This window comes from Pelodiscus sinensis, chromosome 2, assembly GCF_049634645.1.
Source record: "Pelodiscus sinensis isolate JC-2024 chromosome 2, ASM4963464v1, whole genome shotgun sequence".
Lineage (NCBI taxonomy): Eukaryota > Metazoa > Chordata > Testudines > Trionychidae > Pelodiscus > Pelodiscus sinensis.
In genome coordinates, this window is record NC_134712.1 from 19,026,819 (window position 1) to 19,046,147 (window position 19,329).

A 19,329-nucleotide genomic window follows, 5' to 3' on the forward strand; every position below is an offset into this window, starting at 1 on the left:
TTACATACAGATTCAACTTAAGAACAAACCTACAGTCCCTATCTTGTACGTAACCCGGGGACTGCCTGTATGTAAAAATCGCACAGAATGTAATATAATGGAATAGTAATTTGAAGTAATTGATTCACCATGATGGATGTTAAATTAAATAATCTCATAATCATGCTTTTATCATTTGGGAGAGAAGCTGTGCTTAAGGAGATTGATTTCTAAAATAAGCTTTGGTCTGTGGCAGGTGGGGAGGACATGAACCAACAGAGGAGCAAACAATTATATGAAATTAATAAATTATTTTATTTATATTTAACTCTTATAGATGCTCCCTGGTGTGGCGTAAAAAATACTCATGCTGGATCAAAGTGTATAAAAACAACATTTCCCACAAAAAAGAAATGGGAACTAGGGCATTGCTTGAAGGACAGAAATGAACCTTGCCATATAATGTAAGTATGTAATTTTTATATTTTAAATGAAGGCTTTGAAACATACACAAGGACATACAAAATTTAGTAGGCTTAAACAATGACAGTCATTGAATCTGAAGCAAGGTGTTGTACTCTGTTTTACAATCTACATATGTTTTGTGGCTAACTTTCAGGGGGACTGGGTTCTTTCATCCTTATTGATGTCTGCAGGAATTTTGGATGCTCAACAAATCAAGGTGCTCAGTGATGTCTTTTCATTTAATATCCTAGTGTCCCTTCCCTCTATACTATAGTCCTCTTGTGTAACAAGAGGTTAATTCTCCCCTTAATACTACTGAAAGAGAGTCTAGATACCCAGATTCTAATTTCACTGTTTCCTCTTCCATGTTAGGTTTAGAGTATGTAGAACATCAGAAGAACCAATTGTGTTAACTTTTGAAGTTGGAAGAGGCTAGTGGAACATAGAGTGGTTACAAATTGTTTGTTTTTTCCCCCCAAAATCACCACTGATTTAAAAGCAGTTCCAGCAGATAAGAAGGCTAGTGTTGGTGTAGCTTAATCTGAGGGTCAGCGGCAAAATGAAACTGATTAAAATCACATCTGTTTTATTCTGCTCCACATCCAGTAAACACACCACTTTGATCCTAAAAGGAGGTTTGGAGATAAACAATAGTGCCCCAAAAGGGAGTTTGAAGAGGGAAACTCTTCAGGTGCATATGGCCCCCATTATTCTAGAATAGCAGTAGGCAAAGATCCTATAGGCCAGATCTGGTTCACCAGGGTTAGTCCCTGAAGGGCAGCCGCTTCTACTTTGACCTGTGCCTCTGCAGGTACTGGCACCATTTTTAGCCAATGGGAGCTGCAGGAGACAGTGTCCTGGCTGGGAACAGCAATGTGCAGCCAACAGGAGCTGCAAACGCCCATGCCTTCAGAGGTGCAGGTAAATATAGCAGCAGTGGCCCAAGAGGGTCTAATCCTGGCAAACTGATGTTGTCTTATTGCCTATCTCTGCTCTAGAATCGGTCTAGAAAAACATAAACAGAAGGGGGCAGAAGTGCTGCTTTTAAATTTTATTAACTGTAATCACTAAAAACTAGTGGCTGAAATACTCAGATCTCTTCAAATTCTCATCCCTATTGTTTCTGTCTGGCTTGGGGGATAGATCTGCTTTCTCCTGTTTCTACTCCACACCTCAAAACATTGCCATGAGTAGACTTAGAAAAAATAGTATTTTATTATAATTTTGATGGATTATGTCTATTTTTTTCTTTTTATAAATTTACATTTCACAGTTGTGGGAAATTATAGGGAACATTTGGCAGTTGTTTAATGACAGTGGATGTTAAGATTCAAAAAGTTAAAGCTGTATAATTGTAAAAACAGATATGGTCAGCATTGAACCTTACTATATCCTAAGTTCTCATGCAGCATTTTCAGTACCTATCTGTAAATTTTAATTATCAATAGAAATATATTGTCATCAGTTTGTGTATGGTGAAATTGACATTTACCCCTAAAAATGTAATCCCCCCCAAGCCTAGTTGTAAGTGATTTTAATTTACTTTTGGCCAAATAACAATTTGCAAGCATGTCTGTCAGCAAGAATGTAAATATATTTGTAGCAATCAAAATCTGAAACTAGTTTACTTCTCACAGCAATGTTCAGTCACTTTGTAAATATATATATATACACTTTTTGAGGCTAGCTTTTAAAAACACTTTGGATGTAGATACCAATAAGGCCAAATAAATTTGGCAAGTAATCCACAAGATTGATGGATCTTACTTTGATATGGTATCATCTATTATAAAATGTTGAGAAGTTCTTTATGTATAGCAATTTGTAGTAGCCCTTGAATAATGTACTTCCATGTGTAATGAAACTTTTCAATACATTATCTGACCTTACAGGGACACAGTTTAGTTTAAATTAATTTCTAACAATGTTTTGACAAACTTATGTATGTCCCTAACTTGTAAAGTTTATCTGCTCCCTGCTACTGCTAAGAGAGGTTATCTGGATGAAACTCAATTTATGTTTAAGAGCCCACTCCTCCCCTTCTCTGCACATAAGCTTGTCAGCTTCTCCTGTTTCAATTTACCTGTTAGAAGTCACAGAGCTGGGCTAGGATGCCTCAGGCCCCCTTGAGATGGGGGGAGACTGGGCCCCTAAACTCCAGCCCCTCTCCCTAGGCTGTCTCCTCCATGCTCACAGACAGCAACTAACTAACTCTCTTCCAGCCCTGCCCCCCAGCCAGGGCAGCATTCCACCTTCCTTTGTTCCTCTCCATGGGGGGTGTCTGGCCATACTGGTTTGCATAGTGACTCATCCTGTTTTGCTGGGTCCTGGTACCCACGTCAGCCAGTGGGGGTTACCCCAGAGCCAGCAGCATAGAAACCAGCCAGGTACCCCCACTACGTCACACTCATCCTTTGCTCTGCTGCTGCCTAAATTCTTGAGGGTGGACACATGCAAAGCTGACCAAGTTATGAAGCTCCGCACCTACTTCATGCCCAAGTTCCAGTGGGATTTACAAACTAGGCTTTCTCTCATCTGTCTTGCCTGAAGGTCCTAATTTGGTAGGCATTCTCGGGGTCACTTAAAAGCATGCCAGAAAAACACAGCTTTAAAAAGGAGGTGGAATACTTAGCTCCAGCACATGGAGCAAACCGTCCGCCCTGTGCCTGCCCCTATTGTCACCACCAGCTTCCCCAGGGCTGGAGATTGGTGGCCCCTCTGAGTGTGGCAGGTGTGGGCAGAAGGGAGGGTGCAGAAGCTGGCTGAGGTCTTGGTGTGTGTGAAAGGGACAGGGTCTAGGGATACTTTGTTTACATAGTTGGAATTGAGTACCAGAAGCTGACTTTCCCCTGTAGTACAGACTTGGCTTTAGTCATTGGAGTCTTCCAGCATAGTATGCTAACCTCTAGGCTATGGAGTCACTTTCTCCTTAGGCTGATGATTAAGTATGTAACACAAAGTAAAATAGCTTCAGCAGGAGAGACTGAGAGACACTCATCCAGAATATCCTATTAGCTTAGAGTAGGGCTGGGCAAGATGTGGCCCAGGGGCCAGATCCAGCCTGCCTAACATTTCAGTCTGGCCCGCAGACTGCATCTGGCCATTTTCTGTGTATATCCTGCTGCCCATGCCACTGTATTTCCATGCAGTGGCTCATGTAGCAGGATCCTATTTAAATAGCTCACGGCTCATGATCACCAACATATTCTGAAGGGGCTAGAGCCATAAGCCTTTTAAATAGCTGCAGTAATCCTGGCTGGTTGCCAGGCAATGCAGTAGCAGCAAGTCCATGAGCCATGAGTCCATGTTTCTGTGTTTTAAAATTCAAAATATCTGACCCCAAACAGCTCTGGGGGGAGGCTAGTTCCCAGCTCTGCCTCTTCTCAGGGGAGGGGGAGTGGAGCCAGTCTATGACCACAAAGCAAAATTCATTGTGACCCCCCCCCTGCAAAAATTATTTCCCACCCCTGGCCTAAAGCCTACTCAGCTGAGAGGTAGAAGACCTGTGTTCTCAGTTCTGAGTTAGGCAAAGTGTATGTTGAACCAATGTCTCCCACATTTTGTTAGAGTTTAAGAACAGCATCCTCCTCCACAGTCTTACTTAAATCAGTTCAGCTTATTTTAGGGACCTAAGAAATGGTTCATAGTTGTGAATCCTAAGTGGAAGCAGGCACCTAACTCCCTTAGAGGAATGAGGCTTAGGCAAAACCTCTTTGGCATTGTCTACTGCAGGAGTAGGAATTTATTATTTCTGATGTGGAGGCCACACCAAAATTCTGGAAACGGGCCAATGGGATTTTGCTAGAGGCAGGAGCAGTTCATGAAGCACTACTCCCCTTCCTGCCCCGCCCTGAGTTTGTGAAAAACAAACAGCCCAGCAGCCACTTTTCTGAGCGGCATACAGGGGCAGAACAAGCAAGGGAGTCTGCCTGAGGCTCACTGCTGCATCTGCATGCTGGATTCGGTGGCTTGATAGCTGGATGCAGCTACGGAGGGTGTTTTGCTCAGGCCTAGTCTACTGGTTAATTTAGGAGGCTTCTTGCTCAGCTTATGCTGGCTTTTGTGAATCCTTTTTTTAGGCATCTAACCCTCATGCATGGGTTCAGAGAGTACGGGAGCCTGACTCCGAGCTAAGGAGTGCCCTGGGTGGCAGAGCACCTAAATTTAGGTATTACAAGACTAACCAAGGAGGGTAAGGTGGGAAGTACTGTTTAAAATAAACTGCATAAGGCCTTTATCATAAGCCACCTGGTGATGGTCTTTTCTCATGAAGGGAAAATTCCCTGTTGTCATTGTCAGAGTTACAGTAGGTTCTCAGCTGGTGTTAATTGGGGTAGCACCATAAGCTTCTGTAGAGCTACCCCAATTTTCTCTGGCTGAGTGTCTGAGTGCATGGCCTTCAGGTTGAGATTCTATTTAGGAACTTAAATGATGGCCTGTTTTTTCAGAAGCACTGAGCAACTTCTAGTGCAGGGGAGCTGCTAGGTGCACAGACCTTTAGAAAAAAACCAGACCACTGATGTAGGCGTCTAAATATAAATTTCAGCTTCAGATTTCCTAGTGAGAATGTCTTGAGATCTGATCTTCAGGTGGGGAAAATTGGTGTAGCTCTGCTGAAGCTAATGTACCTACAACCAGCTGAGAATCTGACCCTCACTGATCTTTCACTTCATGTGTTATTCCTGCAAACAGCCTGTGCAGAAAAATTTCTTAAGAACTGAAGCATCAGTGGAAATCAAGAACTTGAGAGGGCAGCACTGAAGCTCTAGCTGAGTTTCTCCTGAGATGTTAAGCCAAAGTGTATTTACTAATTCAGATGTAGCTATGTAAGTGCTAAATAATCAGAAGGGCTACCAGGAATTACAAATTGGAAATCTGTATTTTTCTAAGCACAAATAAGTAGTAGAACATTGCTCTACCTGTCAAGACTCTCCTAGGATCAGGTTTACACTGCAGGGCAATGTTGACTTTAAGGTACACAACTCCAGCTACATGAATAGCATACCTTAGGTAAAGTTGCTGCAAGATCTCCACCATGAGGGGGGAAGGGAGGAAGGATGGGTCAAGGAGAGAAACTCCCCCATCAACTTCCCTTATGTTTCTTATTCTGGTGGAATACCAGAGTCCACAAGAGATTTATTGGCAGTTGATTTAATGGGCCTTTACTAGATCTGCTCAATTGACCCCTGGGGCATCGGTCACCACACTGCCAATCTCCCAGTAAGTGCAGACCTGCCCATGGTAACAATTTGAGAAGTACAACTCTTTAGGCTAGTCTTATCCTTTGGCTTCTTCCCCATCCCTTTTAAAGACTTATGGTTAGCATACCATATTTTTGAAGTGTTCATTTAACAGCCTATTACGAAACACCTACAAATTTATTCATTAGAAATAAATGTGGAGAGGAAGCAAAATATAACCTAGGGATATGAATGGTTAGTCAGCATGGGCTGGAGCAGCCCATGTCCGCAGCCAGCCAGGCTGCTCCAACCTAGCAGAGCTCGAATAGCTCTCCTGTCTGCCTCCATTTAATCATTTAACTGGTTAACTAATTAAATGGGACTTTACATCCCTACTCAAAACTATTTAATTGACTGTGCTTTTTATGGACATTATTTCTCCCTTTGAACTTCTGATACCTTACTGCACTTTATCCAAAATGGGAGTTTAGCAGAAATTTCACTGGTATAGCAGAATCACTTTCATTAGAATATAAGGTTGTTTAACTGTTCAGTTAGGCCAAGTACAAGTTGTCAAAGAATCCAAGACTAGAAGACTGCCAGTTGAGTGGTTGATGTTTTAAGTTGGTAGAAGCTAGTTACTTTTTACAAATGAAACTAAAGTATACTTGTATCTATAAGTATCCCAACCATCTTGATCGCCTTGCAGCTATTTGTGTACACATGCACTAAACTGATGAGTAAAATTAACCTTTTTCTTTTTAGTCAAGTCTTGGAGATAATGACAGCAGTAAGAGAGGAAGACCCACTTGAACTGGCCAACACGCTTTACAACAATACTATTAAAGTCTTCTTTTCAGATATGTAAAGTTATGTTTCTTTCTTTTATTTTGCATGCTTTATACAAAATCTCTTATTCTTATTTAAAAAAACCCTGCAAATTAAGCTTGTCATTTAGAAAAAATTAGTGTGATACCACAATATGACAAGATTAAACCTGTCTCTGTAGGAAAAATACTGAATATCTAAAAGCCTCAACAAGCTTGGTCTGCTTTTTGTACAGTGTTTTGTAGCTCTACTTCCCTCACATCAACATTCTAGGATACATTTTAAAAGTAGGCTGTAGCAGCTAGTCATACTCTGGCTTTATCAGATTAAAATAAGTCTGCTAAAGCCAAAATTCCTATTGTACATGGTAACTTCTTATAAATGAAGTTTACCATCATATAGGTTTTCGAGAAAACACAGCAATTTTATTCTTCTATTCCACAAACAAGTCCTATTAAGTTTTCTACAAATCTTGAGAGCAGAACTTTACAGCTGTAAAACTTCTGTGCTAACTAGAGATGTTAGTGTGTACTCAGTTACACAATTAACTAATACGCTCAGGCTTATTGGTGAATGTTATGGTTATACGCACCCCACACCTCCTTTCCATTGCCTGTGATACAGAGGCAGGAGGGGGAAGTGAGGGTGGTGTTTAAGCCAGCTTCTCCCAACCACAGGCTCCCACCAGCACCCCACACTGTTGCCTGTGTGGGAGGAGGAGAAAAGATGGCTTTAAGAGCCAGCTCCCCATAATACTGGCTGTCGGCTGCTCCCCTGCATGTAAATGCATAACCACTAAAAATTTCAGCGGTTACACATATACACAAATACATGATTTTTAACATTCCTACTGCTAACATTGTGTTTAAATTTAGAGGTAGATTAACTCTTGTTCAAAACTTTTCATCTCTAATTTATCTTCTAGGAAAACCGATGGTCTCATTTCTTTAATCATTTAACTCACAACCAAAATATCATTGTTACAGAATTATTAGTATGCAGTCTTTGGCACAGCAGATGGATTACAAGTGTCACCATATCAATTAAGTGTTTATCCAAATTTGTCTTAAAAACATGTGAAAACACTTTATTCCATGTACAATAATGTACATAACTTTAAGTAGTCATGAAAGAGACCAGAAATAATTAGTGGTATATTTACAGTAGCACAGACTGACAACTATTCACAGACAACACTGAGATACTGTTGTTGTGCTTAAGTATACAATGATGAAGTGGTACTTTTATTCTGTTGCTGAATAAACAAATAGCTCAGTGCTTTTAGTCACCCAGGGAGTCAGAATCAACATTAAGAGTCTCGTTCTGGTGTTCTGCCACACAGTCATCATCATCATCACTGTCGGTACTGTCATTATTTTCATTTAGTTCATTTGCAGCTTCAGCAGCAGCTTCTGCAACTTCTATAGGATTTTCATTAGGTGCAGCAACAAACCCATTGTTAGAAATATTTGCATTTTCCTTTTCTTCAATATATACTTTCTGATGGCACATTGGACAAGTATCTTGAATATAGAGCCATTTCCGAAGGCAAAGTGCATGAAAGTAATGATTACATGGAGTAATACGAGCTGATGTAGTAAACTCATGGTAGCAGATTGCACATACATCATCTATTTCATGTAACCGACTTCCTTTTACTTCAGGAAGTGAGTTTATTTTCTTAACAGCTGTCCTGCGATTTATAAAAGTTTTCCACCCATTCTTTGCTTGCAAGTAAATGTTGAAATAAGCATGTAGACACATCATGCAAGCCCGAATCTTACTTCCTGATTCAAATACCATGGTATAAGCTCCATTTCCAAACATGATTACACCAAATATAAACTCAATAATATTGCCTGTTGAACGAACATAGTAGACATAATCATCAAGTTTTTCCCATAGAACATTATAGTAGCCATCAATCATGAATAATATATAAACAGTGATCGAAACAATTACTTTCAGGCAAAGTTCCACACAGAATGCTGTAACTGCAAAAAGCCACGTATTTAGTGCATAGTGGTGCCAAAGGATATAACTGAGAAGAACTGGAAGAATAAAAAGGCAAGCTGAAACAAAAAGCACAGGGAAGTGTCTGCGAAATGACGACACATGAGAGGCACTGAGAGACATCAGTACAGGATCTGTCATTCCATGGATAAAATGCAGGACTGCAGTTAACAAAAGGCACATGTTTCTACTTAGGCGAACTAGTCTCTCTTCTGGCTTTAGACCACTTAAGCCAGTCTGCAGAGCCAAAATAAAAAATAAAACAGGTGCTACAAAACCAAGCCTCTTGTCATCTTCATCAGTTGATCCAATAAAGGCCAAAATACCAAGTCCCAGATAATGGGCTATTGAAGAAATTACAGCACTCATACCTAAGACAGTTAAAGTAGAATCACACCCACTTATAATAAGACTGCAAACTAGTTCCCAACAATTTTCCCAGGAAATCAAGTAGAACTTCTCTTGTGTATCAGTTTCTGCCATCTTGACAACATAAGTTAACACAACTGCTTGTGCTGTAAGTCTTGTTAGCCAGAACACACGCAGCACGGCTGGAAAACGAATTCTTTTCCACGTATCTTCCAACAATAGCTGTAATCCATAAATGCGATACATATGCCTTACTAGGAGATAGACGTATCGTGTGGAATAATAGAACCATTTAATTTTCATAACTAAGATGACTGTGGTATATAATGTCAGAATTAGACCTGAAATAAAGACTAAAATCTGTCTGACATTTAAAGGTAATTCAATAATCAAGCCTATAATAGGAATCAGTATATCCAGTATGATTAGTTGTGAATATATGGACTGCACATTTAACAATGTAACATATCCAATTCCAAAGGTAAGCTGAAGGATAGAAAGTGCCATCCATAGTGAAGGTCCTTTACGAGGGAGGAACTGAATTCCAAAAGCTGCTGTGTAGTAGGCACTGTAGAAGTTTATGTGCAAAGAAGCATAATAATTCACCAACACTGAGGTTGCAGCTAGCAGAAATGCCGAACTGATCATATAAAACTTGAAAAGTGCTCGCTGTTGCAACACCAGAACAACACTGGATACAAATACTCCTAAAAAACAGAATTAAATAAATTTAAGTTTTCAGCCAAAAATAGATCTACACATTTTACCTATAAACACTCATGGTAACCAGGTTCAGAGTTTTTAGCCTTAACATTTATTTACCTTTAAACATTTCTATAACAATATTTGTGAATACAGCTACTGTTTAAAATTTAACTTTTTCTGTTTAAGCACTAGACTACTTAACTTACTTTTAATAAACATCACAAAAATGAAACAAAAACAGTAGGGTCACTAACCACAACTGTGAAGTCCTACTGAAACTGCAAGAAAGACTAGCTATGTTCCCCATCTTGGCAAAGTGGGAGCCTTCAAAATCAGTGTTAAGACATAATGTAGGGAGATTCATAGATTTTAAGTCTTGAAGGGACATTATTGGTTCATCTAATCTGTCTTTCTGTACATCAGACACCACTAAATTTCCACTCATCTACGCCAGCATTGAGCCCAATATCCTATTTTTAACTAAAACACCGAACTGTGGATCTATAGATAACTTCAGGCTGGAGTTAATCCAGAATCTTTCCATAAAACTGGCTTTTTTATTACTTTAAAAATGTAGAGAACAGTGCAAGTAAGATGTTGCTATCAATATATTTTGAAATCTTCAGACATTCTTTAATTGCTATTTTGAGTTCATTTCAATTCTAAAAAGTCAAGCTATTACAACATCATAAAATAAGCTAGTGCTCAATTCATTTAACTTCTTAGTTTGAAAAGAGGAAACAATTATTTTTGTAATAAGTGTGATTTTAAGAGAGAGACTGCCAAGAATACAATTGTGCATACATTTTAATACAGGATATTGATTCCTATCCAGATCTGTAAAAAGTTGCTGAAAATCTAGGGTAAGATCCTGCAATTCTTTTATATATTTCTCAGGGCTGTTTGACTCAAATGACAAAATCTACTCAGTTTGCTTAGGACAGCATTTTGCAACCTTTTCAGGTTGGTGACCACTTATTTGAAGTCGAGTTTTGCAACCTCACATTTTTTCCCCTGATTTTATAGTAAATGTATCATCAATAATAAATCTATCTACTTTTGTGTATATATTGAGAGCCTGGTCGGGATTACTTGATTTGAAGGATAAGGGTGTGCAAATAGGGGAGCAAAATTTTCTTTGCTTAAGACTGACATGCTCCTCCTCCATCCCCTCCCCCACAATCCAATTCCTTTCTTAACACCTTCAGTGTTGCAATCCACTTGATGAGCAAAATATGGCCCATGGTCAGAACCCAGTCCACAGGGGCAGCAGGAGCCTCAGCCAAGCTCCATGCCTGTTCCGCCCCCACAAGGGGCCATGTGTTGGTTTTTGAAAACTGCGAGCTTGGGGGTAGCGGGAAAAGCTTTGCACACTGCCCCAGTCCCAAGCACAATCTCACAGCTCCCATTAGTCAATGGGAACTGCCTGTTTGCAAGATGGGCAGTGTACAAAGTAACCCTCCCCCTCAAGGCTCCAGAAAGGCACATGGCCCCCACAGCTGCTCTGAAGCGGTGTGCAGGAATATGGAAGGCACTAGAGATGTAAAATCCCATTTAATTGATTAAACAGTTAAACATGATGTAACCGATTAAAAGGTTAACTACTCCAGTCTGAATGGAGCAGCCCCTGCCCCCTCCCTTCCTGTACTCCTGCCCTAGGAAACTACCCTCTCCCAAGCCCTGTACCCCTTCTCCAGGTCAGAATCCGCTCCTGCACCCATACCCCTCCCAGACCCTGCATCCTAATCTCTTGACCCAGGTCACAATCCAAACCACTGTACTTCTCCTGCACCCTTGCCACAGGTCACATGCCCCTCCCAGAGCCTGCTCCCTCTCCTACACTCCTCCTCCAGGTCAGAATCCTCTCTTTCACTCCCATATCCTCTTCCAGATCCTGCACCCAGGTCACAACCCTCTCCTTCACCCAAACTCCCTCCTAGATCCTACACCCCTCCTGCACCTTAATCCTTTGCCCTAAGCTCCCTTCTGCACCCAACCACTATCCCAGACTTTGCACCTCCTCTTCCATTAATGTCATGGAACAGTATGGCCCCTGACCACTTAAATTTTTGGAGTGGCCCCCATCAAACATTACTGTCCTTCCCTGCCTCATACTGTAATCAATACTAGGAATGTAAGGGAGTAGTCAACTCAACTACCCAATAAGCCTATGCTTATTAGGTAGTCAGCTTATTGGGTAGTCAAGTCGACTACTCGCATTCCCTCCCCCCTCCCCACACACACACCTTGCTGCCTCTGTATCAGAGGCAGCAACAAGGGAGGGGGGCAAGCAGGAGCTGGTGCTGGGAGAGCCAACTTAAAAGCCAGTTTCCCCCCAGCATTATCTCCCCAGTACCATCTGCCTCCCTCCCACTTGTTTCTGCCTCTGTTAGAGGTGGCAGGGGGATACTGGGGCTGCTGCTGCAAAGCAGCCCCTCTTCACAGCTGCAGCAGGATTTGGTCTTATACCCAGTGCAAGCCAGGACTAATCTGGGCTGCCTATCAACTAATCAAGTAGTTGATAGAATTTTTATCGACCACTTGATTAAATACCCACCTCTTAACATCCCTATATCTTTAATTCCCTTGTTTCTATTCTCAACTGTACTCCCAGCAATTTGTCAATATCTTTCTAATAATGTGGCATAGGGACGTTAAATATTAATTGAATAAGTTGATTAATCTCATGAATTCCGAGGAAGGGATGCATGTAGTCTATAGCATTAACCGATAAGCTTTTGCTTTTCGGTTAATGGACTACATTATTACATCCCTAATGTGGCACCCAAAATTTCACAGAGTATTCAAACATCCATAGAGTTATATTAGAAGGAACTATTACTTCTCTACATATTATTTTCTAACTCTTTCAACAACCACTGGCTCTTGCCAGCCTCTTCTCCCAATCCTCCTCAAGTGCAAGCTGGATTAAGAAAGCCACATCTCCAATGAACCTGTCAAATCAGCACACCCCAAAAAGGAGATATTGCTTTCTGAAGTGACAATTTAATGCATCAGGTACGCAAGACCCGAGAAGTGATTTTAATGTTTTAAGAAAACTTGGAGCCAAAAGAAATGGTGAAAGGAAAGTATATTATTAGGGAGATAAAGGGATAGGTTAAGCAGAGAGGTTGGAGAAAGACTGCAAATTAGGGATGTTAGCAACTAGTCTGATAGTAAACATTCGACTAGTCACTCCCCCACCTTGCTGCTTCTATCAGAGAGAGGCAGCAATGGGTGGGGGAGGAGGAGAGTGGGAGCCAGTGTTGGGGGGAACTGGCTTTAAGCGATTCCCCCCAGCACCGTTTCTGCAAGGGGCAGGGCATGAGCAGGGACTGCTTCAGTCCCTGGTGACGCTTCTAATTTTGAAATGTACAAGAGCCCTCCCGGATTCTTGTAAATTTCAAAAGCAAAAGTGCTGCAGGGAGCACAGGGTGAGAGGAGACCCAAGCAGTCCCCGCTTGCCCCGTTCTTTCTGTGGTGCCCCCCATCTTACTGCTTCTATTAGAGCCGGTTCCCCACAGGCACTGTCTCCAGGGTGCCACCTGACCCCTGTTGCTGCCAGGAGTGGGGGAGTGGTTAGGGGCTGCTGCTGGGAAACAGTCCCTATTCATGGTAGCCAGGGCTGGCCACCGCGGACAGGGGCTGCTTGGTGGCAACAGCCACTGTCCGCAAGGGGCCCAGCTCCGCCACGACTGAGCGGACTAAGTACAAGCCAGGACTGAGCAGTCCCAGCTCACGCTGATTGCTGAGCCTCTGCATTTTAAATGTAGTAAGAGCCCAGCAGCTCTTGCTACATTTAAAATGCAGAGCAGCAGCAGAGGTGGCTCCAGAGCTGGCTCCTGGAGCTACCTCTGCTGCTGCTCTGCGCAGCAGCGCAAATCAACTATACGATTAGCCATATAATCATATTTTAACATCCTTATTGCAAATAGTTTTAGAATTCCATTCTGACTTTTTTAATCACCTTACCCAAGTAAAGTAAATAAGGGCAGAATTAAATTAAGACATTGAAACAAACAGGATTCCATAATGTACTGTAATTGTACAGTATTCCACAGGAGTGCTGGAACAATTTTTAAAGTGGAGATGCTGAACCAAACTGGAAACCCTATATATAATTAAAACCACTTCAAAGCAGGAGGTGCTGCAGCACTTCCATACCTCTTGTTCTAGCATCATTCTTCTCAAAACAAGGCATACTATCTGGAATGCTGTTTCAAAACTACGCAACAGAACTCTACAAAAGTTTCAGTGAAATTTCACTGGGATACACAACCTTTCCTCCCGTCCATAGCTAACCTGGGCTTTTAAACCTATTTTTTTTAAGTCAACTTGTTAAAAATAGAATAATTCTATACTACCACTGCCTACATGTTGAGTTTTACCAACAAAATTCTCCTATTAATTCAATATAACAAAGTAATATGTATTTTGCACTTGAATATTTCGGTTTATGCTGATCTCAATAACACATTTATCAACTGGAAAGTGCAATCTTTAAGTATCAAGATATAGCTAGTTGACAAAATACTGAATAAAATATGTCTTAGAAAGTTGTTTCTGACTTGCAGACATTGACTGCAACAGCTCTTTTTTCTTGAGGGGTAGGGAAAAGGAAAAAAATAAATACAGGAAGGAATAGTCACATCAAGTCACTTAATTACTGATCAATATGAAATACATGAATATTTTAAGGAGGTTCTTCAATTAAAAGTGGTCAACATCATTTTGGGGTAGGAAGTGTGTTTATATCAATACAGGATTGTTCCCTACAGTATATCAGGTGCTGCAGCCAGTTTAATTTCAAGTGTCTCAAGGAATGAGACTTCCAAAACTTTCCATGGGAAAAAACAAAAACAGAATTACAATGCTAATTCTCCAAAAACCTATCATGCAGACACCAATCTGAAGTGTGCCATAATCACTTAATCCTGTCATTATGTACTTAATAGAGATCATCTAGTAACAAACACACCAAATCTCATTTATATGGTATTAAATTCAAGGCACTTCCTAAAGCTTCTGCCTCATACTAGACTTTGAAAGGTGTTTCAATGAGACATTTAGAAAGTATCACTTAAAAAAAAAAGTAATTTATCAGTTTGCGGTCATACCCATAATAGGTTAGGGAACAGAGGGAGTAAGTCAGAGCCTTCCAGTTCTGGAAGGAAAAAGAGATCTGCCTAATGCACAGGGACCATTTATTCCCTTCTCCCCCTTTACCTACACATAGACAAAAGCAGTAACAAGAAAGATTCTTTTCCCCAAAACCATTGACACCAGCTGCAACTGGTGGGCAAAGCACAGTGGGCAAGCAAAGGTCATCTAGCCAGGCACCCTAGAACTGAAAGAACCCACACATCTAGGCCATGTAGCCTACCCAGTTCAGCCACTGCAGCCTCTGGACAGCGGCATTCTCTCAACTCTGAAACCATATTTTGTAACTTTCTATTTTATCAGTTAAATTTACTCTCTCTTATCTGCCGTATTGCTCCAGGTTGCCTTTTAACTCTCTCCCCTGCTTGTAACACTGCAATTCCTCAGCTACTCAACCTCATTCTCCTCTTTGTACGTCTCACCATCCTTCTCTCCCTTCCCCCTTTTTACCTTCCCTCTCAATTTCTTCTCTCCCACTTCAACTCCAAGTGTCCTACTACAAAAATGAAATTCTACAGCTAAGTTATGGTACTATAAAACATGTTTAAAGAAGAAATGAAGCCAACATGTGCCTTGCCTGCCAACATTCAACTGTGATTGTATAGGACAATAATATCCTAGTCCTATTTGAGAGACCCAGGAACATTACTGTAATATAAACATATTAGAGTCCCTGGTTGTATAGGACAATAATATCCTAGTCCTGTTTGTGAGACCCAGGAACATTACTGTAATATAAACATATTAGAGTCCCTAATCAGCACACCCAGGAAAACAATGCAAAATTCCCCACTATCAAACAGGACTCGTCAAGTTACCAGGGTTACCCACCCATCTGGGGATTCTTTTTCATACACTTTACAAGGTGCAAGATTACACAAACTCAGTTTTTTCAGTCTGAAGGAAGGAAGACTGAGTGGAGACATGATAACATTCTTCAAGTTCACAAATGGTTGTTACAAGGATGAGGGTGAAAAACTTCTTGTTAACTTCTGAGAATAGGCCAAGAAGCAATGGGCTTAAATTGCAGCAAGGGAGGTTTAGGTTTAACATTAGGAAAACCTTCTTGTCAGGGTGGTAAATACAGGAATAAATTGTCTAGGGAAGCTGTGGAATGTCTGTCTTAGGTGTTCCTAACCTGTTTTTAAAAACCTCCAGTCAGGAATGATCTAGTTATTATATAGTCCTGCCTTGAATGCTGGGGACTGCACACTAGATGACCTGTCAAAGTCCCTCCCAGTCCTAACATAGCTGTTCTTCTATTACACTCAAAGATTTTGCAGTATGCTTCAATAAAGCACTACATTTCTGTTGTGTTTTTTAGTCTCTGATCAGAATGTGATATGTGTAAGGACACTAAGGAAAGGCTTGTGGAAAATCTTTAGACTACACAGAACATTACAATCTCAAACATGGAGAAAAGGGAAAACTCAAAAGAGAAGTGTATAGTAATGCAGAATGAACATATGACAAGGGACCTTTTAACACTGTGTAACCTATTTTAGAGACATTAAATGTATTAGCTTCAGTATCACTTGCAGGCATAGTTAGCTAGATAAAGTCACAATCATAATTCTTAATACTTATATGGAATTGTAAAATTTTATGAGTTCTCAAATTTTTATGGGGAGGGGTGCAAAAATCTCTCATTTTTTGACAGGTTAGGAATCACACAGAGAAACCAAAAGAATGAGGAAAGAGGAGCAGCAAAAGAGATCGGTTCAATTTAATTCAATTAGAATATAGGAGTGATGAGTTCTCAACTTGCTGCTGTTAGGAGGGAAGAGATGCTGAAGCAGAAGGAAGAAAAGGGTGAGAATAGAAAAGAGTGAAGCACTATGAGCTCAATGAAGTGAGACTTGCAGCAGGAGACTAGGGAACAGCAGTCATCTCTGCTCTCTGCAGCTAAAAAGGAGCCACAGGGCAACAGAGCCTAGAGAACTCAGGTCAGACGGCAGAGAGTCAGGGAGGACACGGGCAGGAAGGCTCTCAGGGAAAGGAGAGAGGGGTTGCGGGGAGACAGGAGGCAGCAGGGATGAGACACAGAGGCCTCAAAAAGAGGGAGCGCAGCAGCCACGAGGCGGGAGGATGACTCGGCTAAGCCAGGAGTGGGGAGGGAGGCAGGCTCCAATAAGGAGGGCGGGTGGCAGATAGTTGGGAAGGGAGTGAGAACAGAGAGCCAGGGGCCAAAGGGTTAGTTAGCAGTGTCTACAGGAGCCGGGGCGCGACGGGAACAGGGATGTAGGGAGGAAGGGGTCTCCCTCCTCAGCACCACGGGATCCCGGCGAACAGGGAAAGGAAAAGGTCTCTCCCCGCAGTAGCCTGGGGCACGTGGGGAGAAGAGGGAAGCGAACTTAGGGTGGAGAGGGATGGGAAGGGGGGGTCCTCCCCAGCAACCCCCCCTCAGGAAGCCGGAGAACAGGGAGAGGAGAAGGGGTCTCGCCCTGACCACCCCGGCGAACGCAAGGTGGACTGGGGGGCGGGTCTCCCCCCGCAGTCCCTCCCAGAGCCCGGCGAACAGGGGAAGGAGAGGGCAGAGAAAGGGGCCTCGCCCCCAGGAGCCCAGCGCGCGGGGAGGGGGATCTCTCACCCAGCAGCCGCAGCAGCACCCCCAGGAGCCCGGCGTACAGGGAGCCCCCCGGCAAGGGGTAAGAGTTGAAGATGGCGTCGATGAGGAAGAGGCTGGGCACCCGCAGCGCAACTTCCAGCCCGGCCCGGAGCCGCGGGCCCAGCCCCGGCAGGTGCGGGGGGCCTGGGGCCGCCATCCCCAGGGACCCGCCGCCTCGTACCGGTCTCTGGCTCAGAGACCAGCTATAGTCCTGTTCCCGCCTCCCGGACGGGCCTGGCCCCCCGCACTGCGGCCGCCTCCATGTTCCTTTCGCGCTCGGGCCTCGGCCTACGGCCGCCAGCACCACCCTGAGGGGAGGCGGAGACGCGGCTCCGTCACAATGCGCGGCTCCGCCCCGCCTTCCACAGTGGCCCGGCCGGGCCGCCCGCTGCTCGGCTCGGGCGGTGAAAGAGTTCCCGTCGGGGGCTCGGGTCCGGCACCGCGCCGCCCTGCAGCCCCATAGCCTCCCTCACACCGCCCTGCTGCTCTCACAGCCTCTCACTACCTGGCCACCTGTTCCCCCTCCGGGAATCCCCTCACAGACCCTGCCGCTCCATAGCCCCCCCCCCCACACAATTCCCTCACACTGCCCTATAGCCCCCCATTGCAACCCCCTGCTACCACATAGCCCCCCCACACACAATTCCCTCACACTGCCCTATAGCCCCCCATTGCAACCCCCTGCTACCACATAGCCCCCCACACACAATTCCCTCACACTGCCCTATAGCCCCCCATTGCAACCCCCTGCTACCACATAGCCCCCCCACACACAATTCCCTCACACTGCCCTATAGCCCCCCCATTGCAACCCCCTGCTACCACATAGCCCCCACACACACAATTCCCTCACACTGCCCTATAGCCCCCCATTGCAACCCCCTGCTACCACATAGCCCCCCCCACACACAATTCCCTCACACTGCCCTATAGCCCCCCATTGCAACCCCTGCTACCACATAGCCCCCCACACACAATTCCCTCACACTGCCCTATAGCCCCCCATTGCAACCCCCTGCTACCACATAGCCCCCCCACACACAATTCCCTCACACTGCCCTATAGCCCTCCATTGCAACCCCCTGCTACCACATAGCCCCCCCCACACACAATTCCCTCACACTGCCCTGCTGCCCCATTGCAACCCCCTGCTACCTCATAGCCCCCCCACACAATTCCCTCACACTGCCCTATAGCCCCCCATTGCAACCCCCTGCTACCTCATAGCCCCCCCACACACAATTCCCTCACACTGCCCGGCTGCCCCATAACCCCCCATTGCAACCCCCTGCTACCACATAGCCCCCCCCCCCCCACACACACACACAATTCACTCACACTGCCCTGCTGCTCTCATAGCCTCTCTTGGCCACCTCTGCAATCTCCTCACACCACCCTGCTGTCCCCTAATCCCTCTCACACTACCTGGCCACCTGTTCCCACTCCCGGAATCCTCACAGACCCTGCTGCCCCATAGCCCCCCCACACAATTCCCTCACACTGCCCTGCTGCCCTATAGCTCCCCATTGCAACCCCCTGCTACCACATAGCCCCCTTCGCAACTCCTTCATACTGCCCTGCGACCCACTGCTACTCCTGCAATCCTCTTACACTGTCCTGCCATCCTTATAACCGCCTGCTATAACTTGCCTCACGCTGCCCTGTTGCCCCATGGCATCCCACTGCAACTCCCCTGTTGCCCCATCGGACTTCCGCTGCAACACCACACAGCCACCTCTATTGCCCCTCATAAGTTGTAGGTTGGGGTGGGGGGATTGTTTTATAATGAGAAATGTCCTTATTCTTGAAGAGGCTGATGATTAAATAATACTGATAATATTGTTCAATTTGAAATAAAAGTAGCAATACACTCTTGAAATATTTGAAATAAGTCAACACTAACCATTTTTGAGGACTCAGCTCGGTAGCGGTGTTAGTCTGTATAAAAACAATGAGTAGTCCTAAAGACTAACTTTTTTTACAAAAACAAACACACACACACACACACACACACACACACAC

General features: G+C 43.7%; 2 protein-coding genes across 5 annotated transcripts in view; one reads left to right on the forward strand and one right to left on the reverse strand.

Moving 5' to 3' along the window:
• Positions 1-6,629, forward strand: part of TATDN1 (TatD DNase domain containing 1) — a 33,581-nt gene extending 26,952 nt beyond the window's left edge. For all 3 annotated transcript variants that reach the window (XM_025184930.2, XM_006123583.4, XM_075920158.1), the window contains exons 11-12: positions 317-443; positions 6,390-6,629. In XM_025184930.2, the coding sequence (XP_025040715.1) occupies positions 317-443; positions 6,390-6,492 (230 nt within the window). In that variant the 3' untranslated portion in view covers positions 6,493-6,629. The remainder of the gene's footprint in view (positions 1-316; positions 444-6,389) is intronic.
• RNF139 (ring finger protein 139) lies at positions 6,475-17,673 on the reverse strand. 2 transcript variants are annotated; one of them, XM_025184929.2, is made up of 2 exons: positions 17,489-17,673; positions 6,475-9,541 (listed from the first exon to the last, which is right to left on the reverse strand). In XM_025184929.2, the coding sequence occupies exon 2, from the start codon at positions 9,480-9,482 to the stop codon at positions 7,734-7,736; it is 1,749 nt and encodes a 582-aa protein (XP_025040714.1). In that variant the 5' UTR covers positions 9,483-9,541; positions 17,489-17,673; the 3' UTR covers positions 6,475-7,733. The 2 variants fall into 2 exon arrangements, with proteins under 2 accessions (XP_025040714.1, XP_006123647.1); XM_006123585.4 differs by having other exon boundaries at positions 17,290-17,666.
• Positions 17,674-19,329: the final 1,656 nt, after the last annotated feature.

What these genes read in the sequence shown, in the direction of transcription:
- RNF139 (XM_006123585.4), bottom strand. Translation starts at nt 17,464, where the DNA reads ATGGCGGCCCCAGGCCCCCCGCACCTGCCGGGGCTGGGCCCGCGGCTC. An exon ending in GGTGCTGCTGCGGCTGCTGG is followed by an intron (nt 9,542 to 17,289) that starts GTGAGAGATCCC and finishes TCTGTTTTTTAG; the next exon opens with GAGTATTTGTATCCAGTGTT.